Source organism: Aegilops tauschii, chromosome 3, assembly GCF_002575655.3.
Source record: "Aegilops tauschii subsp. strangulata cultivar AL8/78 chromosome 3, Aet v6.0, whole genome shotgun sequence".
NCBI classification, from domain to species: Eukaryota; Viridiplantae; Streptophyta; class Magnoliopsida; order Poales; family Poaceae; genus Aegilops; species Aegilops tauschii.
In genome coordinates, this window is record NC_053037.3 from 526191638 (window position 1) to 526209923 (window position 18286).

The 18286-nt window shown below is 50.4% G+C and overlaps 2 protein-coding genes across 2 annotated transcripts; one reads left to right on the plus strand and one right to left on the minus strand.

Moving 5' to 3' along the window:
* Positions 1 to 3441: 3441 nt before the first annotated feature.
* Positions 3442 to 5763, plus strand: LOC109741354 (amino acid permease 3). Its single transcript, XM_020300431.4, has 3 exons — positions 3442 to 3770; positions 3874 to 4416; positions 4642 to 5763. Exons 1-3 carry the CDS (start codon positions 3656 to 3658, stop codon positions 5424 to 5426), a joined length of 1443 nt encoding a protein of 480 aa, XP_020156020.1. The 5' UTR covers positions 3442 to 3655; the 3' UTR covers positions 5427 to 5763.
* Positions 5764 to 13035: 7272 nt separating this feature from the next.
* Positions 13036 to 17546, minus strand: LOC109741357 (momilactone A synthase). The gene is made up of 3 exons (XM_020300435.4): positions 17498 to 17546; positions 17085 to 17156; positions 13036 to 14069 (listed from the first exon to the last, which is right to left on the minus strand). The coding sequence occupies exons 2-3, from the start codon at positions 17135 to 17137 to the stop codon at positions 13256 to 13258; spliced, it is 867 nt and encodes a 288-aa protein (XP_020156024.1). The 5' UTR covers positions 17138 to 17156; positions 17498 to 17546; the 3' UTR covers positions 13036 to 13255.
* Between the last annotated feature and the right edge of the window lie 740 nt (positions 17547 to 18286).

An 18286-nucleotide genomic window follows, 5' to 3' on the forward strand; every position in this document is an offset into this window, starting at 1 on the left:
AGTTGAGGAAGCAGTTTTTATTATACTTGCTAAAACATCGTGGGAATGAAGCTAAAGGAAACTTTCCTGATATTGTGAAAGAATTTCTTAAGCTCATCATCTAGATATTAATAGTTTTATAATAGATGTTTAGCTGGAACATCGCTCAGTTTGTTACATGGACATGTCGTTAATTTTTCTTTATGTTATCAATTTACATTGCAAAAATGGACTTCAGTTATTCAATAATTGTGGTTGTGTTATATTGTTTATACGTGTGAAATTTAACATGTAACTCTTGTAAACTATTTCAAGAGTCCATGGCAACGCACGGGCATTCTACTAGTTATTCATAAAAAATTTACAAAGTAATACATCAGTAAGTCTGAAGCCATCATCTTAGCAACATCTGTCGCTACTCTTATCCACTTGATGAATAGGTGCGGATTGTCCGAGCCAAATACCCAGACATCACACCAAAGCCTAACATCCAAAGCTGAAGCCCCAACCAAGCCGCATTGCCGGGTCTGGGGCACATACAAGTCCGGTGCACACTCACAGGCCGTCGCCGCCGTCTTCCACTGATCCATCTTCAGAGCAGGTACTGACGCATCGACCTTGTCAGGCCTGCCATCGACACCACCACGGCGCCACACAGCGCCACCTCCCTAGTCGCGTTCATCATCATACATCCGTCGTTGAGACCCTGCTGCATCATGTTGTCGAGACTCCACATTGTCGATGCGTGACATGAAACGCCGCTCCAACGCTAAATCTGTGCACTGGTCCCTCGAGCCAATGCACACCTCCAAGAATGACGCGCCCATGCGGGGAACGACACAAGAGCGCCGCCATTATCCGATCAACCAATCAAGGGTTTCACCCGGAGGTAGTGAGATGAGTTGGGAGCTTCACCTCGATGATGCCTTCATGAAGGGAATGACGCCAAGGGCGCCACCATCACCGGCTCCGGCCACCGTCTGAACGCTAGATTTTCAACCGGATCTGTCCCAAGAAAATTCAACTCACAACCTATGCACCGTCCAGACCACCTTCATAGCCCCAGATCTAGCCGCCCAGATCCGGCGGCCATCCACAGTAGCACTGCCATCGTTGGAGCCCTGGCACACCGGCCACTGCATGCGTGTGCCACGACTGGAGCCTGGGAGAAGGGCCGCCACCCCACCTCGCCAAACCGCGAGAGCCGCCGAGAGGGATCCCGGGCGCTCCTCACCGTTTTTGTTCCGAACCAATCCGTAGCCAAAGCCACCAGTTCACCGGCGCAGATCTGCCCTCGACAGGGACAACACCACGCCATGCCGCCGCGGAAGCCCGAGCTACACCTGCCGCCACCTTCTAGGGGCGCCACCCCGGGATCCAGGCCGGACGTTGCCGTCACCACCGGACACGTGCCGCCGCCCCGAACCGCTGAGCCGCCGGCCGCCGCAGCCATGGCCGCCGTGACCGCACGGACGCGCCGAGCGGCCAGTACCACTAAATCTTCCACGTTGCCCTGCAGCTTCGCCGCCTCGGCCCACCACCACGTCGCCGCGCCACCGCGACCTAGATCCAGGAGAAGCACCCGGGCGGCGTTGGGTGACCCGTCTCACCCGATCCCGACGCGGGAGGAAGAGGACCTCCCCCGCCACCATCGTTGGCCGCCCCGGCAGCTTCCTCAGTGGTGACGGAGGGGAGGACGGGGATGGAGGCGGCCCGGCGGCTAGGTTTAGGGTCTCCACCAGAGTAAGAGCAACTCTAGCAGACCCCGCATCCCGCCCCGACCCGTAAAATAACCGCCAAAATGCGGGCCGGGGCGGAAAAACCCGCCCGATCAGACCCCGCATCCTGCCCCGGCCTGCAAAAAATTTTAGGGGGCGCGGCAAAATCCCGAGCCCAACCCGGGAAAACGCGGGTTTCCCCCTCGCGGCTGTGGTGCCCTGCATATAAGCGGAAGCGGTTGGTGGGGGGACATTTCATCCCGCGCTTTATCCCACCAACCACCTCTCCTCTCCCCTCTCGCGTCGCCGCCGGCCGCCGCCCAAGATTCCAGCGACCGCAGCCGGCAGGAGCACGCCGGAAGGCCGCCAAGCGCACAAGGCCTCCCCCCTCCCCCCTGCGTCGGCGGGCCGCCGGATTTGCAGATCTGCGGCATTTCATCGTGGGCCGCCGGATTTGGCTTTTTCCGGCCGCCGGTTGCTACCCCAAGCGATGGAGTGGTCGGGGAGCCTCTCCCGCAGCCCAGGCAAGGGCGCATCACCGCATGCAGGTGCGAGTTCGTCTGCCCGCCGTCGCCGCCCGCCGTACTCGTCCGGCCGTCCACCGGGCTCGGCGCTAGCGCAGCGTCTTTGTGGCTTGCCGATGCCGCTCATAGAGTGCGACGACTGCACGCCGAAAGTGCTGCGGCTCACTTCGAGCACGCCGAAGCACCCCGGATGGGTGTTCTTCAAATGCGAAAACGACGGGGTACGTGCACTTGCGGTAGCTCGTTTCACAGTTCATTCTTTAGCTAAATTGCGGTGGCTCACTTCGAACTTGCTCATTCTTTTGTGTAGGACGAAGGATGCTCATTTTGGTTTTGGGAAGGGCAATACATTGATTTGTTGATAGAAAGAAATTTAATAGATGTTAGTGCACTCCTTAGTACAATCTAAGGCAATGATGCGGCTGCATGTGCAACTAGAGGGGAAGCAACATCTACTTCTTCCGAACCAAAGATGAAGAAAGAAGAATGCAAAATCAAGAATCCACAGATCAACAACGAATGCATGGAGAGGATATTAGTCCAACTAGTGGGAGCAGTTATGAAAATTGGAAATCTTCTAAAATGCATTCTTGTAGTTCTTGTTTTCTTTGGTCTTGCTATTCTAGCAAAGATTTGGTGATACAATCCAATGTTGTTATAAAACAAAGCAATGCAATATGCTAGATCAAATTGAGTTGCAAATTTAAGTTTTGTGGGTCGGGAAGAGATGCGCCAGATCAGACGCCGCAACCCCAACCCGTAAAAAAGCATATTCTGAGATTATTCTTTTTTACGGGTCCATTATGCGGGGTCTGCAACTGCGGCCGTCCGCGCCGACCCGCAAAGACGTTTTTCCGCGAACTACAAAAACGTTTTGCGGGTCGGGAGGATGCGGGGTCTGCTAGAGTTGCTCTAATCAGCACTTTTCTGGTGCCACGAGGGAGGAGGCATGGCGAAAGCCAAAAGGTGCTGGTTGGATCCTTCTCGGAAGGTGACTGCCCGACCGTGTCGATGTCGACCACCCATAGCAAATGTGCAGATTACAGTACATGCGTCAACTCTACGAGTTAGGAGGTTTGAATTTCCAGTGGGAGCACTAGCAGCAGCGCCTTCCCGCGTCCTACCAGCCACCGGGTAGCAGCTGGTCCCTGAATGCCGACCGGTCCGGGCCGGCACTCACTTTACGCAGTGCAGGCTCCTCCTATAAATTGCACCGGAACCCTGGGTACCCAGAGGCAGGCCAGGCACCCACCACCACTCACAGTAGACATTTACTCGCTCTCTGCAGATCACGCTGCGCAAGATCGCATCTCTAGCGAGCCCGCAGAGTGCACTGCACTGACTGTGGTCTGGCCTCCTCTTTATCAGTTCTCACCCGCACGCCTACTCTCTCTTCTGTTGGCAGCAATTAAGCCTAGAGAGAGGCCGATCGGGATGGCGGACAAGGTCGTGGCCACCTACTACTACCCACCGATGGAGGTAGCCGCCGCCGAGCTCGGCCACACCGCCGGGTCCAAGCTCGACGACGATGGCCGCAACAAGCGCACCGGTACGTACAACCTCTGTCTCGTACTCTCATCTCATCTCATGGTATACGTACAGCGTACTTAATTGTTGGTCTCTCTGACGAACGTACGTGCCCATGTGTCCAGGCACGATGTGGACGGCGAGCTCGCACATTATCACGGCGGTGATCGGGTCCGGGGTGCTGTCGCTGGGCTGGGCCATCGCGCAGCTCGGCTGGGTGGCCGGACCCGCCGTCATGCTGCTCTTCTCGCTCGTCACCTACTTCACCTCCTCACTGCTCGCCGACTGCTACCGCTCCGGCGATCAGAGCACCGGCAAGCGCAACTACACCTACATGGACGCCGTCAACGCCAACCTCAGCGGCATCAAGGTGCAGATCTGCGGGGTGCTGCAGTACGCCAACATCGTCGGGGTGGCCATTGGCTACACCATAGCCGCCTCCACCAGCATGCTGGCGATTAAGAGGGCCAATTGTTTCCACGGCAACGGCCACGCCGACCCCTGCAAGCTCTCCAGCGTGCCGTACATGATCATCTTCGGCGTGGCCCAGGTCTTCTTCTCCCAGATCCCCGACTTCGACCAGATCTCCTGGCTCTCCATGCTCGCCGCCGCCATGTCCTTCACCTACTCTTCCATCGGCCTCGGCCTCGGCATCGTACAAGTTATAGGTAGGTAGTATATACCAATGAAAAAAATAGCACGCTCCAACAAAATAGCACCGACCTCAAAATACACTATTAGCGTGCTATATCGCGCTATAGCGTGCTATTAGCGAGACAATTCTCAATACGCTATAGCGTGCTATTTTTTTTCAGTGGTATATACACACTGATCAATCTACGAATGGCATTCAGTCAGCAGTGTGTTAACCAAGGATGTCTGCATGAATGCAGCAAACGGAGGCGTGAAGGGCAGTCTGACCGGCATCAGCATCGGCACGGTGACGCCGATGCAGAAGGTGTGGCGCAGCACGCAGGCGTTTGGGGACATTGCGTTCGCCTACTCCTACTCGCTCATCCTCATCGAGATCCAGGACACCATCCGGGCGCCACCGCCGTCGGAGTCCACGGTCATGAAGCGCGCCACCATGGTCAGCGTCGCGGTGACCACGGTCTTCTACATGCTCTGCGGCTGCATGGGCTACGCGGCTTTCGGCGACGCCGCGCCGGGGAACCTCCTGACGGGGTTCGGCTTCTACGAGCCCTTCTGGCTCCTCGACGTGGCCAACGCCGCCATCGTCGTCCACCTGGTCGGCGCGTACCAGGTGTACTGCCAGCCCCTGTTTGCCTTCGTCGAGAAATGGGCGGCGAAGAGGTGGCCGGAGTCCACGTTCGTCACCGGCGAGGTCGAGGTCCCGCTCTTCAGGACGTACAAGGTGAATATGTTCCGGGCGACGTGGAGGACGGCGTTCGTGGTGGCGACGACGGTGGTGTCCATGATGCTGCCATTCTTCAACGACGTGGTGGGGTTCCTGGGCGCGCTGGGGTTCTGGCCGCTCACCGTCTACTTTCCCGTGGAGATGTACGTGGTGCAGAAGAAGGTGCCCAAGTGGAGCACGCAGTGGGTGTGCCTCCAGATGCTCAGCCTCGGATGCCTCGCCATCTCCCTCGCCGCCGCCGCGGGGTCCATCGCCGGCATCAAGTCCGACCTCAAGGTGTACCACCCGTTCAAGTCATAATCGACGCTTGACGATCATGCACGCACCGAAGAACATTCTAAGATAGCGTCCGGTTACTCCGGTAAAGTTCACTTTGGCAGTGTGAAAAGCCAAAAAGAAAAGGAAAAAGAACAGCGACAAGGTACCAGAGTGTCAAAAAAATTGTTTAGGCTGGCTAATGACCGCCGTAGTTGCCTCAAAGAAAACATACCTAAGTGTCAACAGTGTGAGTGTCACCAACTAATGTTCTTGTTTTGTGTGGTAGTAGAAGTTAATTTAATACAGTCTTGCTAAGTCTTAGTCCACTAAGACTTGACGAAGTCTCAGTTGATGCTATATCCATAAGATGGTACATTAAGATCCGTGCAAAATTTTATTTTTATTTTTTCTGTTTCTCTCTTGCCTGTTATGCCATTTGACTGGGACTTGGTTAAATCTTCCAATTTAATAGTAGTACAGAATTTGAAAAGAATGTTGAAGTGTGTCTGCTGTCTGCTGTCACCCTGAGCTCGGACTCTCTGTCTTGCATGTTCAAATCACACCAACCCTCGGCCGATTTTGAAGCTAAAGTTGATCCAGCGTTCCTTTCCGAACTGATTGGCGAAGCGTCGAATCTTCATAGAATCTTCATTCTCTTTCTACGAGTGGAAAGAGAGCATTGGGCCAGCCGGCATCCTGCGAGATGAATCTCGGAGGGGTCCGTAACGTCGTGGCGTTCAAAGATCCCGGCCGGCACTTTGGGCGATGTGACCTTCGCTTTTCCGGTGAGATTCCAGATGCCAAGTCTCGTCGACACTCTTGAGTGGGTTCGTGCTGGCGGCCCGGCGGCTTCACGGTCACGGCCACCCCTGGGCCTCTGTAGTCGCCATCGCACATTCTGTGGTTGGTGCCGACGGTAGCACGAGCGTGCGTACAAAGGGAACAAGAACCCTACGAGTAAAATACAGAGGGGCGTGTTTGGTTGCCGTCGGCTACAGCACCCGCATTGCATACCCTTTTTCCACTCAATTTGGGTCTCGGAAAACAGCCTCATATGCGACATCTGCAATTTGTTCGGTTGCCTGCATATGGACTGCCTGCATTAGTGGATCAACTTTGGCATGTTGTTTGGTTGCCTGCATTGTCTCGGCGCATACAACTACACGCTGTTTGGTTGCCCGCATGGGGTATGATTAAGAGCTAACACTTGCACTTAGCACACAGGGTTAAGAGCTAGCAGAGGAAGGGGGAGAAGAAATGCAATGTCCGCCCGACCATGGCGACTGCGGTGGATAGTGGCCGTGGCGCCGTGTCCGACATGACGAGCATGGAGTCGTAGACGAGCGACCCCGTCGGCGGCACGGCGAGCGACACTGTTGGCGAACTAGTTGCGGTGCTCGCGCAAAGACAGTCGACGGAGGAGGAGAATGCAGTGCCCGCGCCATGGTATCGTCAGTGCAGTGGACGACAGAGGAGGCCGAGATGATAGACACCAGAAATGACTCCGGTGTAGTAGGGCGAGAGAGAGGAGGCCAAGATGATCGACCCCGTCGGCGGCGCGGCGAACTGCAGTGTGCATGGAGGCAGAGGACACAAGAAGTAGTGTGCGTGCCATTGCAGCGTCAGTGCAGTAGGAGGACGACAGAGAGTAGGCCGAGATGAGCGACGCCGGAAACGACTCTAGTGTAGTAGGACGTGGGCAAGGAGATCAAGGGAAAGGGATTCAGCGTCGAGAGGGACGAATAGGAGGGCTCTGAGCAGAGGATAGAGGAGATCGACATGGCGGCGTCAGTGCGGTAGACTGCTGCTCAAAGAGAGATGAAGTTACGATCGTCGAAACCAAAAACTTACAACATGAATGTTGTGAGGAACTGCGAGATTAGGCTGCTGGTCAAAGGAGATTTCAAATGATCGATCGTGCGCGACGAATCTGACAAAATTCGTCCAGAATAGCTCCAAACGGGAAGACGAGATTAAGAATTTACGGCCGATGAAACTACGAACCGATCGCCTGAACGGAACCGTAGCATCGAGGTGCATCTTTTTTATGTAGAGCTTACCTCAAATCGAAGCACCATTGTGTAGATCAGAGGGAGGAGATTAGATAGAAGCTTACTGGAGGTTGAAGAAGAACTCACGTAATCACCTCGCATCCCTCCCGTCTCCACTCGTGCAAGGGCCCGCTCGCTTGCGCTCGCCTCGGCCTGGCTCGCGAGAAACTGCCGATTCGAGCGTTTCCAGCGAGCCAGCCTCTGGGCTGCTTTAAGAAGCGTGCGATGCAGGTCCAACAGTGAAACCGGGCAACCAAATAGGCCTCTTCCTTCCCGCGCGGGCCTGGTTGAAGCGATGTGGGCAACCAAACACGCCCTAGAGGAATACCGGAATGGCACTTTCTATGTTTGGTTCCTAGCCACACTTTGTCACATCTCAATTTAGAGATCTCTAATAGATTATGTACTAATATTCTTTCCGTAAAAGTGGTTTTATGTGATGTCCGTACAATTTAAGGAAAGTTGATAGGTATTTTCTCAGTTCCTGTAAATACTTCCCCAAAAAGTGGTTTTTGGCGGTGGCGCCATGGCGCTTGCGAACTCTGGCAGTGGCTGACAGCGAGCTACGCTACAGTTAGAGGCGGCAGTGGTTGCGGCGGTGGCGCGGCGCACTACGATGACAATTAGCTAACATGGCCCTTTTATCGATGTTAAAGAGTTTTTTGCCGAATTTCTCCTCAACGGTTGTTATTACAGATACAGAACCGGTTGAAGATGCTCTTGGGCAAGTTTGACTAAGTTAGATGGGTGTTTGATTATAGCCACACCTAAGGGAAAAACCGTTGCTAATCACGAGCTCATCTGCTCATGGATGTACGGTAAAATCTTAAAAATAGCATAGTGTAATTTGAGGAATCATGCAAAATGCTTCGCTCGCGTCGCTTCCTGGGGGCGGCTCAGGCGATAACCTAGTGTAGGAGATATGCCCTAAAGGCAATAATAAATGATATTATTTATCTCCGAGTTCATATTATGTTTATGTTCCATGCTATAACTGCAATGATTCTCGAGTCTGCAATATCCACGAGGCTCGGAGGAAGACTCATATGCACGTGTGGAATAATGAACGGTAAGAAGTATTCCTAGTCTGGCCTCTAAGACTAGCTCAAGTGTTGCATGATGGTTCTGTTTTCCTGATCATGGGCATGTCTATGCCAGCAACTTTGAGGGCAAAATGTTAAGAGAACATTTGTGTTGAATCGACCCAGATTGATGTTATGCTATGAGATTCATTCATCACAAGTTAATGGTACATAACACAGAGATGGTTAACGTTTGCATGATTCCTTAGACCATGAGAGTATCGAGTTTCTTCATGCTTGCTTCATGAACTTTGGGGTTTGTTAAACGTCATCCGTAAATGGGTGGCTATTACGGCGGCTTACGGGTTCATGGAAAAGTGTGTCAAGTAACTTGATAGCTCAAGATTGGGATTTGCTCCTCCGACGATGGAGAGATATCTCTGGGCCCTCTCGGTGTTACGGTATCCATCATCGTCTGGCCAAACACTTTGTGATTTGATCACGGGGATGCCGGAACACGATAACGAGAAAAGAGAACAATACCGGTAACGAGGTAACTAGCATAGTGGACAAGTTGTTGATCCACGGGAATGCCAACATGTCTCACCTCGGGTATTTGTAACATATCGCGAAGCAACAGGAATAGCACACGGCAACTGGAGGTTCACTCGAATATTTATTCGTGTGGGTATAGGGGCCAATATGGGTGTCCACGGCTCCGATGTTGATCATTGATCGGAAAGGGTTCTAGTCATGTCTATACTTCACCGAACCTATAGGGTCACACGCTTAAGGGTCATCTATCTGCTGAATACTAGACAAGGAGTCTGAGAGAAAATCACCGAAAAAGTTTCGGACACCGGAAAAGTTTCGGACACCGGAAAAGGTTCCGTAGAAAGAGGTCATCGGATGAGTTTCAGTGAAACTGAAAAGTTGTTTCAGGGGATACCATAAAGTCAAATTGGTTTCGGCACATGCCTGATAATTCTTGGATGGTGCCAGAATCATTCTGGAAGCTTTCTGGAATTTTCCGGGATAATAACCGGATATGCTCCGGAGCTGCCGGAACCACTTCAGATGCTTTTCGCAGATGAAAATCACTAAACCGGAATTGTTTCGGAACGCGTTGAAAATAATTTTGGTGGGTACTGGAAATGTTCTAAGCCCACACAAATATTTTCAGTTCGAACGGACGCTGAAAAATGTCGTCATGAATAGTGAAAGTGCTTTTTGGGATATTTTATGGAAAGCCACCTTTTGGGGCTTTACTAAAAAGATCTAGGGATGACATGGATGGATTGGGAGGCCCTCATGGGGCCCCCAAGGGGTGTGGCCGGCCACACTTGGGGCTCCACCTTGGAGCCCCTCTTGTTCCTTGGTTTCACTCTTATGCCCTTGAGGAAGGACTTCATTCATGTGCATTTTGGGTTTTTGTGTTAAACTACCCTACCCCTTGGGATTTCCTATAAATAGAGGTGGAGGGGCAGCCCTCCACACTCATCCCTTCTCACATACAAGTGTCATGCATGATCTGGCTTCTCTCTCCCTCCCAGCGAAATATTTTCGTAGAGCCGAAAGGTTGTCTGGGTTCCGGTGGGAACTAGTTCTGGACGGCGAAGCCCTGCCGGATAGATGACACCGTATGTGTGCAACTCTGTAGAGAGATTGTAGTTTCGGTCTTAGTTCGTGAGTGCCTCCCGAAGGGCTGTCCGTGTGACCGTCCGAGTTTCGAAGGTCCTCCCGAAGGGTTGTCCGAGTGACCGTTCGAGTTTCGAAGGTCCTCCCGAAGGCCTGTCCGCGACATCGTCCAGGGGGCTGTTCGACCGCCTCCCGGAGGGCTGTCTGAGGAGCAGATGAGGGTATCCATCCTCGCGGTTGGGAGGTTGTAAATCCTAGCTGCGGGGATCTGCACCGCCGATCTTCATCGACTCTACTTCCCGCTGCGCTACGAGTCGGCAACGAAAAAGATCAAACCTTGTATGCAGTCTCCATAGTGGTCCTGGGCTGGTGCGTAGGTCGGAAATTTTTTGTTTTCTCCTGCGTTTCCCTACACCTAGCCACCGCCACCCCCGCCCCCCTCTCCTCCCTCGCTCCTCCCGTCGCCGTCGGGGGATGCAGGCGGGCAAAGCCTGCTAGGCGGACGGCGGCGGCGGGGGGGCCCTCGTCGCACGCCGCGAGGCTTCGGGCCCCGGTCGAAGGCCCGCATCTGGGGGCGGCCGCGTCTCGTCGGCGCGAGCAAGTCGGGGCGGTGGCCCCGGGCATGGTGCCAGCGCTGCTCATCCCCTTCCTCGGCCGATGGCGTGTGGGGCGGCGCTGAGGCTGGCCATCGTCGATCTAGTGCCCGGCGCCCAAATCCGGCGGTGGAGGTGCTCCGATGAGCTGTGGTGGCACTGCCCTGGCGAGTTGCGGCTGTAGGGCGCGCTGGGTGCTTGGGGTCCCCTCCCTCGACCGGGGGAGCTGTGGTGGTGGCAGCTAGGCGTATCTTTTGGATGGTAGCGCCGTGATGGTGGAGGTTCTATTGATGGTGAGCTGCGACGGTGGCGGTGAGCCGCAGTTTTTGGACGGCGGCGCTGCGACGGTGGTCGCACTGCGGTGGTCGTGGAGATGGGTCTCTGACAACTAGAGTGGTGTGCTCTGCTTTTGCTCTGGCTGTGTATGCAACAGAGCAGCGGTTGGGATGGAGGTGGCCGGGGGTCCGCGGATCTAACAAGGCACTCTGCTGCGGCGTGTTGAGGGTTGGTGGTTGGCAACGATGCTCTCTGCGCAACTTGCTGCGCTCCTATGATGTAGGCTTCCTTGTGAGGCTCGGCGTTGGAGTAGATTCTCTGGGCGAAAGCCTTGCACCTTCTCCATTCGGTGCCGGTGTTGGCGATGTTCTTGAGCATTGCATTCCTTCCTGAAGGCGCATCGCGGAGCTACGGCCATCTACTACAGCAATTGTCTGGTGATTTCCGGGTGAAAACCCAAGCCCAGCGACAATTGTGTTGTTACCTTCTTGGAGGCACCGCCTTGGAAGCATTGACCTTTGTGGAGTGGTGGACTCATGGCAGTGGTGCGGAGTTGTGTCATTGCCGGTGTGATGGATGCCAGGGCGGCGGCTCCGGCCGGTGGATGTACGCCGAGGCGGCTGCCTCGGATGGCGATGCAATGGTGGCTCTATGGGGCAGACTCGTGGCTCTGCATTGTTTTAGTGGTGACCTGGTGCTACGAGGGTAGCAAGGCCGGCGGTCGGGTCGGATGCGATCCCAGGGGTCGGTCTGGCTTGTACGTTGGCGGCGGCCCCGGGCTTGGCATGGCGTTTTGTGGTTACGGACGGTCGTCTCGTGTAGCAAGGGCTACAAGGAGTCTGTTTTGCGTGGCATCGTGCTCATGAGCGAGTGGGGGAAGTCAGAGCGGCGGCTCCGGATCGGGGTGTGTGTTTTGTTGCGATTGTTGCCTAGTGTCGTGTGGGCGATGAGGCTTCGATGCTTGTGCGGTTTTCGTCCCGGTTCCCCTTATAAACTGGATCGACCATCTTCTTCTTAATGCGATGCCAGAGCTCCTGGTTCTTTGATGAGGTTCATCAGAAAAAAATCTTAAAAATAGCAAAAAAAATGGTAATAAAATATGACACTATTTTTAAACAAATTCTTCATGTGTATGCAAAGTTTCATGACCATATGACATCCTAGGAGTTCGGGGTAGAAAAAAATAAAATGAGGGCTCCAAAACAAGGATTTTGCCCCTTTCTCAAAGCTTTGATTTTTGTTTTTTTGTCTAGAACTATCCCAATGACATGTCGTCATGAAATTTTGCAGGCGCATATAATTTTTGTTCATATTCTTTGTTCATATTTCATTCAGAAAAGTGTTGAATTTCTTTTTTGCTATTCTTGCCAATTTTATTGTTCCTTAACAGGAGCAGATGAGCTCCACGCCGGAAGGCTGTCCTCCAGCTAAGTCAAGAATCTTTTTATGAGCAATAAGCCCCACATGCCATATAAAAAGTATGAGGCAGCTAAAGTGTGACTAAGAATTAGAGCACCTCAAATAAGGTAAGTTCGGGAAAAATAATGTGGCAACATGTGACAAAGTTAATCACAACCCAAACAGGACCGTATTTTCTTGTATAAATTTATTGTATAGCTGTAAAATACTTATTGAATATAAGTGTTCTGCACTGACCGCCGCTTAGATTAGATGGAGCCGGAACACAAGACGGGGACGGAGTCGACCGTAAGGGCTTGGACAAGACCTTGCCAGAGGTGAAATAGATGAGAGGAAGGGAGGCGGCTAAAAAAATTATGGCTCTACAGAAAGTTTGAGGAAAAGATCGACAGTGCCGCTTGAAGAGGTGAACCAACAAGTGGAGGTTGTTGGATTTTAATTTAATGGCTGTGGTGATTCCACTTAAAGTTTAGAAAATTCCAGTCGCATGGATCATAGCCGGAGTTGAATTCAAGTTTAAATTTCGAAACTTCAATTGAACTGTCATATTTTAATTAGAACTAGTGCTGCATTTGAATATTTTCATTCGTGGAAGGTTTGATATGCTATTATTTTTTAGTGCTCCAGACTTAGAAAAAAATAGAGACAAGCGTTAAGAAGACAGGGTTGAATGGTCGGCTCCTGTACCAGTAGTATCCGTAGACTGGTCCCAACCAGTCCATAGACAAATACAATATCCATTTTGTAGGCCGCGTTGGAGATGCCCTGAGCTGTCGAATCCACTATTCATTGCAAGGTTTCACAGGAATACAGGCAGTTTTGTACATCCCAGACGAGCACAAACGCAGGCAATATCAGTAGTGGGCAATCACTCACTCCTGATCCTGAGGCTTGCGGGGTGGCATGTTCATGTACTTGTAGGTGGTGAAGCCGCCGTCCACAACAAGGTTCTGGCCGGAGACGTACTTGGCATCGTCGGATGCGAGGTACACGGCCGCCTTGGCCACATCCACCGCTTCGCACGTCGCGCCCTTGAGCTCGCCGAGGCCGCCGATGATGGCGGCCAGCTGCGCCTCGTCCGCGCCACGGTACAGCTGCGAGAACTGCTCCAGCACCAGCGGCGTCGGCACGGCGTGCGGCGATATGCAGTTGATCCGGACGCCGTGGCGGGCCAGCTCGGCTGCGGCCGTCTTGACCAGCCCGGCGACGGCGAGCTTGGAGACCGCGTAGGGGTACGTGCCGAGGCCGCCGAGGAGGCCGCTGATGCTCGCCATGCAGAGGATGGAGCCGGAGCCCGCCGGCGCCATGACGCGCATCGCGTGCTTGATCCCCGCCAGGGTGCCGCGCACGTTCACGCTCATGACGCGGTCGAACTGGCCGAGATCCAGGCTGGCCACCTCCGACGTCCCGGAGAGCGCGCCCACGATGCCGGCGTTGTTGAACATGACGTCGAGCCGGCCGTGCTTCGTGACGGTGGCGTCCACGGCGGCGGCGACGCTCTCCTCGACGGTGACGTCGCAGTGGACGAAATGGGCCTGTGGGCCGAGCTCCTGGGCTGTCTCTAGGCCCAACGCAGAGTTGACGTCGGCAATGACCACGGACGCGCCCTCCTGGATGAACTCGTGAGCCGTGGCCTTTCCGAGCCCACTCGCTCCTCCAGTTATGAGTGCGATCTTCCCCTCGAGTCTGCATAATGAGACGGTAGCAACTTATCGAGATTTGAGGATTTATTTTTCTATCTTTGCTAGTTATAGTGTGTCAAGATGCTCACTCGCTCTTGTGTATGTGTGGCGATATATACTTGGATGTGCATCAAGAAATGCAATTATGATATCAGGCCCATATGAGCCCAATAAATCGTAGATACTTAACAAAAGAAAATCAAATCTCAAAGAAAAATAAATAAATAATTTAGGTTCAATGGTGCGAAATCATAGACATACATATAAATTTTGGTTAAAAAATGAAAATGGTTTAAGATTGTTCTTAATAATTTAGCTTATGATTTATATCTAGCTCACAAATTATCATACTTTTTCTTTAAATTTATAGTTTCCCATTAAGTTTTCGTTATTTTTTCTAGATGAATTTGAGAACATAAAATTCACACATGTCTCTCATGAAAAATTAAATAAAATGAAGTTTATAGGGAAAATCCCAATAACATAAAGGAACGAGTGGAATTTAAAACATAACAAAAAAGAGGTAGTAACAATAAATAAAATGTATGTATATTGTTCAGGTTGAAAGAGAGTAAGACAAGAACATATACTCCCACTAGTAGAAAAGGGGGCTTTTGTCCCGGTTGGTAAGGGCCTTTAGTCCCAGTTTTTGAACCGGGACTAAAGGGTCGTTACTAATGCCTCCCCCTTTAGTCTCGGTTCTTACACGAACCGGGACTAAAGGCCGTCCACGTGGACGCAGCCTGGAGCTCCACCTTTAGTCCCGGTTGGTAACACCAACCGGGACTAAAGGAAATTTTATGAAAAAAAAAAATTGAAATTTTTTTTGTAAATTTTTTTTGATTTTCAAATTTCTGAATTATTTTAAACTCTAATCTCTAATCACCACCCCTCATCACTGCTCAATTTATCCTCTAATCTCTAATCACCCCTCATCATTCCAAATCATCTAACTTTCCGGATGGTCACCCATCCTCTCACTACTCCAGCTTGAGCACGCTTAACTTCCGGGTTCTATTCTCCCTCGTTTCCAAGTCTGCACTTGTTGTTTTCCTGACAATAGTAAGATGTCAATTCTATTAACCCTCAGAAATTTAGCTTGAGCATGAAGTGACACATTTCACTGTTTGAGTTTGAAACTATTGTTTTAAAAAAATAATTATTTAGTAACACTAATATTTCTGGAATAATTAGTTTGACCATTGTTTGACCACTGTTTGACCACAGTTTGACCAGATTTGACCAAAATTCAAAAAACTGAAATAATTATTTAGTAACACTAATATTCTAGAATAATTAGTTTGACCATTGTTTGACCACAGTTTGACCACAATTTGAAATTTTTTGAATTTTTTTGCCTCTCCAGATCTTAAAAGCCCCGTATCTTTTTTTCTGTTAGGTTTTTGAGGATTTTGAAAATGTTTAACGGGGTTTTCCCAGTTAAATTCGGATGTAACTTTTCGAGTAGATGATTTTTCATATAAAAAACTTTTTCATCCGAGTTCGTATGCAAAAGTTATGCCCATTTTAAGAAATTTCAGAGAGATTTTGCAAATAAAGTCGAAATTCATATTTGTTAATTTTCCCAACAACTAGACCACATATCACATGGAAAACTTATTTTATTTTATTTTTTTTGACATTTCCATCATTTTCTTTTGTTTTTTCTAAAACTGAAAAGGCGGTCCGCTGGGGGAGGGGGGGTAGAGTTTGATGGGCCCTTTAGTACCGGTTCGTGCCATGAACCGGTACTAATGCCTCAAAGCCCATTAGTACCGGTTGGTGGCACCAACCGGTTGGTGCCACCAACCGGTACTAATGGGCATCGCACCCTTTAGTCCCGGTTCGTGGCACCAACCGGGACTAAAGGGCCCAGGTGAACCGGGACTAATGCCTTAGCCGCACGAATTGGGACCAATGCTCATATTAGTCCCGGTTCGTGACTGAACCGGGACTAATGTGAATATTGCCCTGTGACGAAAGCCCTGTTTTGTACTAGTGTCCCTCTGATCCAAAATAAGCGTCGCAGTTTTGAACTGGGTTAGTTCAAACTGGGACACTTTTTATGGATTGGAGGTAGTATTACTTTTAAGAATTAGAAAGCTTCCATCTATTTATAAGTCTGATGACATACTATCCATCATGGTTTCAGCGCGCGATGGGTGCCTGTTGCGCTAGGAATCCACAATAGGAAACTTATGTTTGCTTTCCAAGCTCGACACCATCATATAGCATAAAAAATCATTGTTTGACGAACTGAGTGTAGCTTAGATTGTTAGCTTGCTTGTGGTAGAACCACTCTGCCAGGGTTCAAGTTGTCACTGGTGCTCGCATTTTTTGGATTTATTTCAGACTTCTCAGTGATGTCCGTTCACTGGGAGGAGACGACGTCTATGGTAAGGTGTGTGCGCATGCATTTATAAGGGTGAATTCATATGTGTGTATGTGAGCATTGTGGTCATAGCGTGTTAAAAAAAGACATTGTTTTGTACGGGAATCTCGCTGAGGTTTTCTTTTCCCACACCAACATATTAGACGCTAATTTAGTCAAGGTTTTAGATTAGGGCATCCTATTTTGCTGAAATAAAACAGACACTTTTGGAGAGAAAAATAACACCGGTGGTGAGGTTTGGGATTCCGGTGAGCATACAGACAAACGGGCGGGTTGCTGGAACTCCCGGTTGTTGGACATGCATTTCGGTGGCAAGTCAACGCTGGAGAGACAATGATTGAACAGAAAAGGTCTTGCTATGAGCAGAAACCCTGACAAGTGACAACATCGCTGGCTTGCTTCATGGAACCTACCACCTCTCTCTCCCTCCCCCCCCCCCCCCTCTCTCTCTCTCTCTATCTATCTATCTATCTCTCTCAGGATGACATGATCAATGAACATGTATTTTGGAATCAAAACACCCTGGAGAACATGCCTTGCCCATCTTACTAATTAACTAACTACAACACCTGGCCAGGCAAGAGCTCTTGCTCATCTTACTAATTAGTGGCTTAGTTAATGGCTTACCTCCCCTTCTTCGCCGCTGCCGCCGACGACCCTCGCCCTGCATCGTCGGCCATCTCCTCGGCAATCGTCCCACTACAAAAGTGGACAAGAAACAACTACCATGAGTGATACAGCCGATCGTTGTCTGCATCGCAAAAACAAAACATGCATACTTCAGCAGGGGAAACAAACAAAAAACTACTATATGCATGCAGTATGCACCCCGACGAATTACAGGAGAGATCATAATCGATATGTTCAAGAGCACCTGTGGACTTTCTTAGGAAGAATCACAGAGATTTCTGTGAGGGCGCGTTTTTTAGTCAAGGAAGGATGAAGCTAGCTAGCAAGGGATGTGATCTGACAAATAACAATAAGAAGGCATGCACCACCTCAGGATAGCTAGCCGATAGGGAAAATGTCTGAAGAAATACCTTAGCTGTCGCCGACGAGCCGGAGCAGTCTGTCCTAGTTCTTGAGGGAGGGGGGGGGGGGGGGGGGGGGGGGGGGGAGATGGTGGTGGTGTGTCGAGACGTTCTTATATAGAACCATGAAGACCTTCCCTCAACCAACCAACCAACCGCTCAAAGATAGAGACACTATTTTCATTCTGAAGTTTATTATGGTGCAAATACTTGTTCTATCAACATGCAAATCATGTTATGGACCATCATAGAAAATGTGCAAGTTCACTCTCATACCTTATACATATTTTATCAAGAGCAATTTTAACATGCTCCCTCTTATCTCTTCTTTTAACATGGGAGGTAAGAAGGTAAGAGTAGTCAAAAAATGGTTATGGTTCGGTTCAGATGGCGACATAGAAGTGCAACAGGCAGTCGAAAGATGTGTTGTCCCTAATATTTTTTGCCGCACCATGCAGGTTCTCGCAGCGGCAAAGAAACATAAATACCATTTCTTCTCGGTCAACCCTACTTGGTGCGTAGGTCACTACTTAGCTCTTACGGGGTTTTCCTATTTTTTCACTTTTCTTTATTTTTTTATTTTTATTTTTTTATGTTCTCTTTTTCTTTCTGTTTTTTTGAAATCGTGAGAATTTTTTTCAATTACCAACATTTTTAATTCACAATCATTTTCTAATTTGCAAACATTTTTTTACACTTTCATGGACATTTTTAAAATTGTGAACATTTCTTGAATTCATGGACATGCTTTTACAAATTTGAGCCTTTCTTGAACCCGTGGACATTTTTATTTTAAAT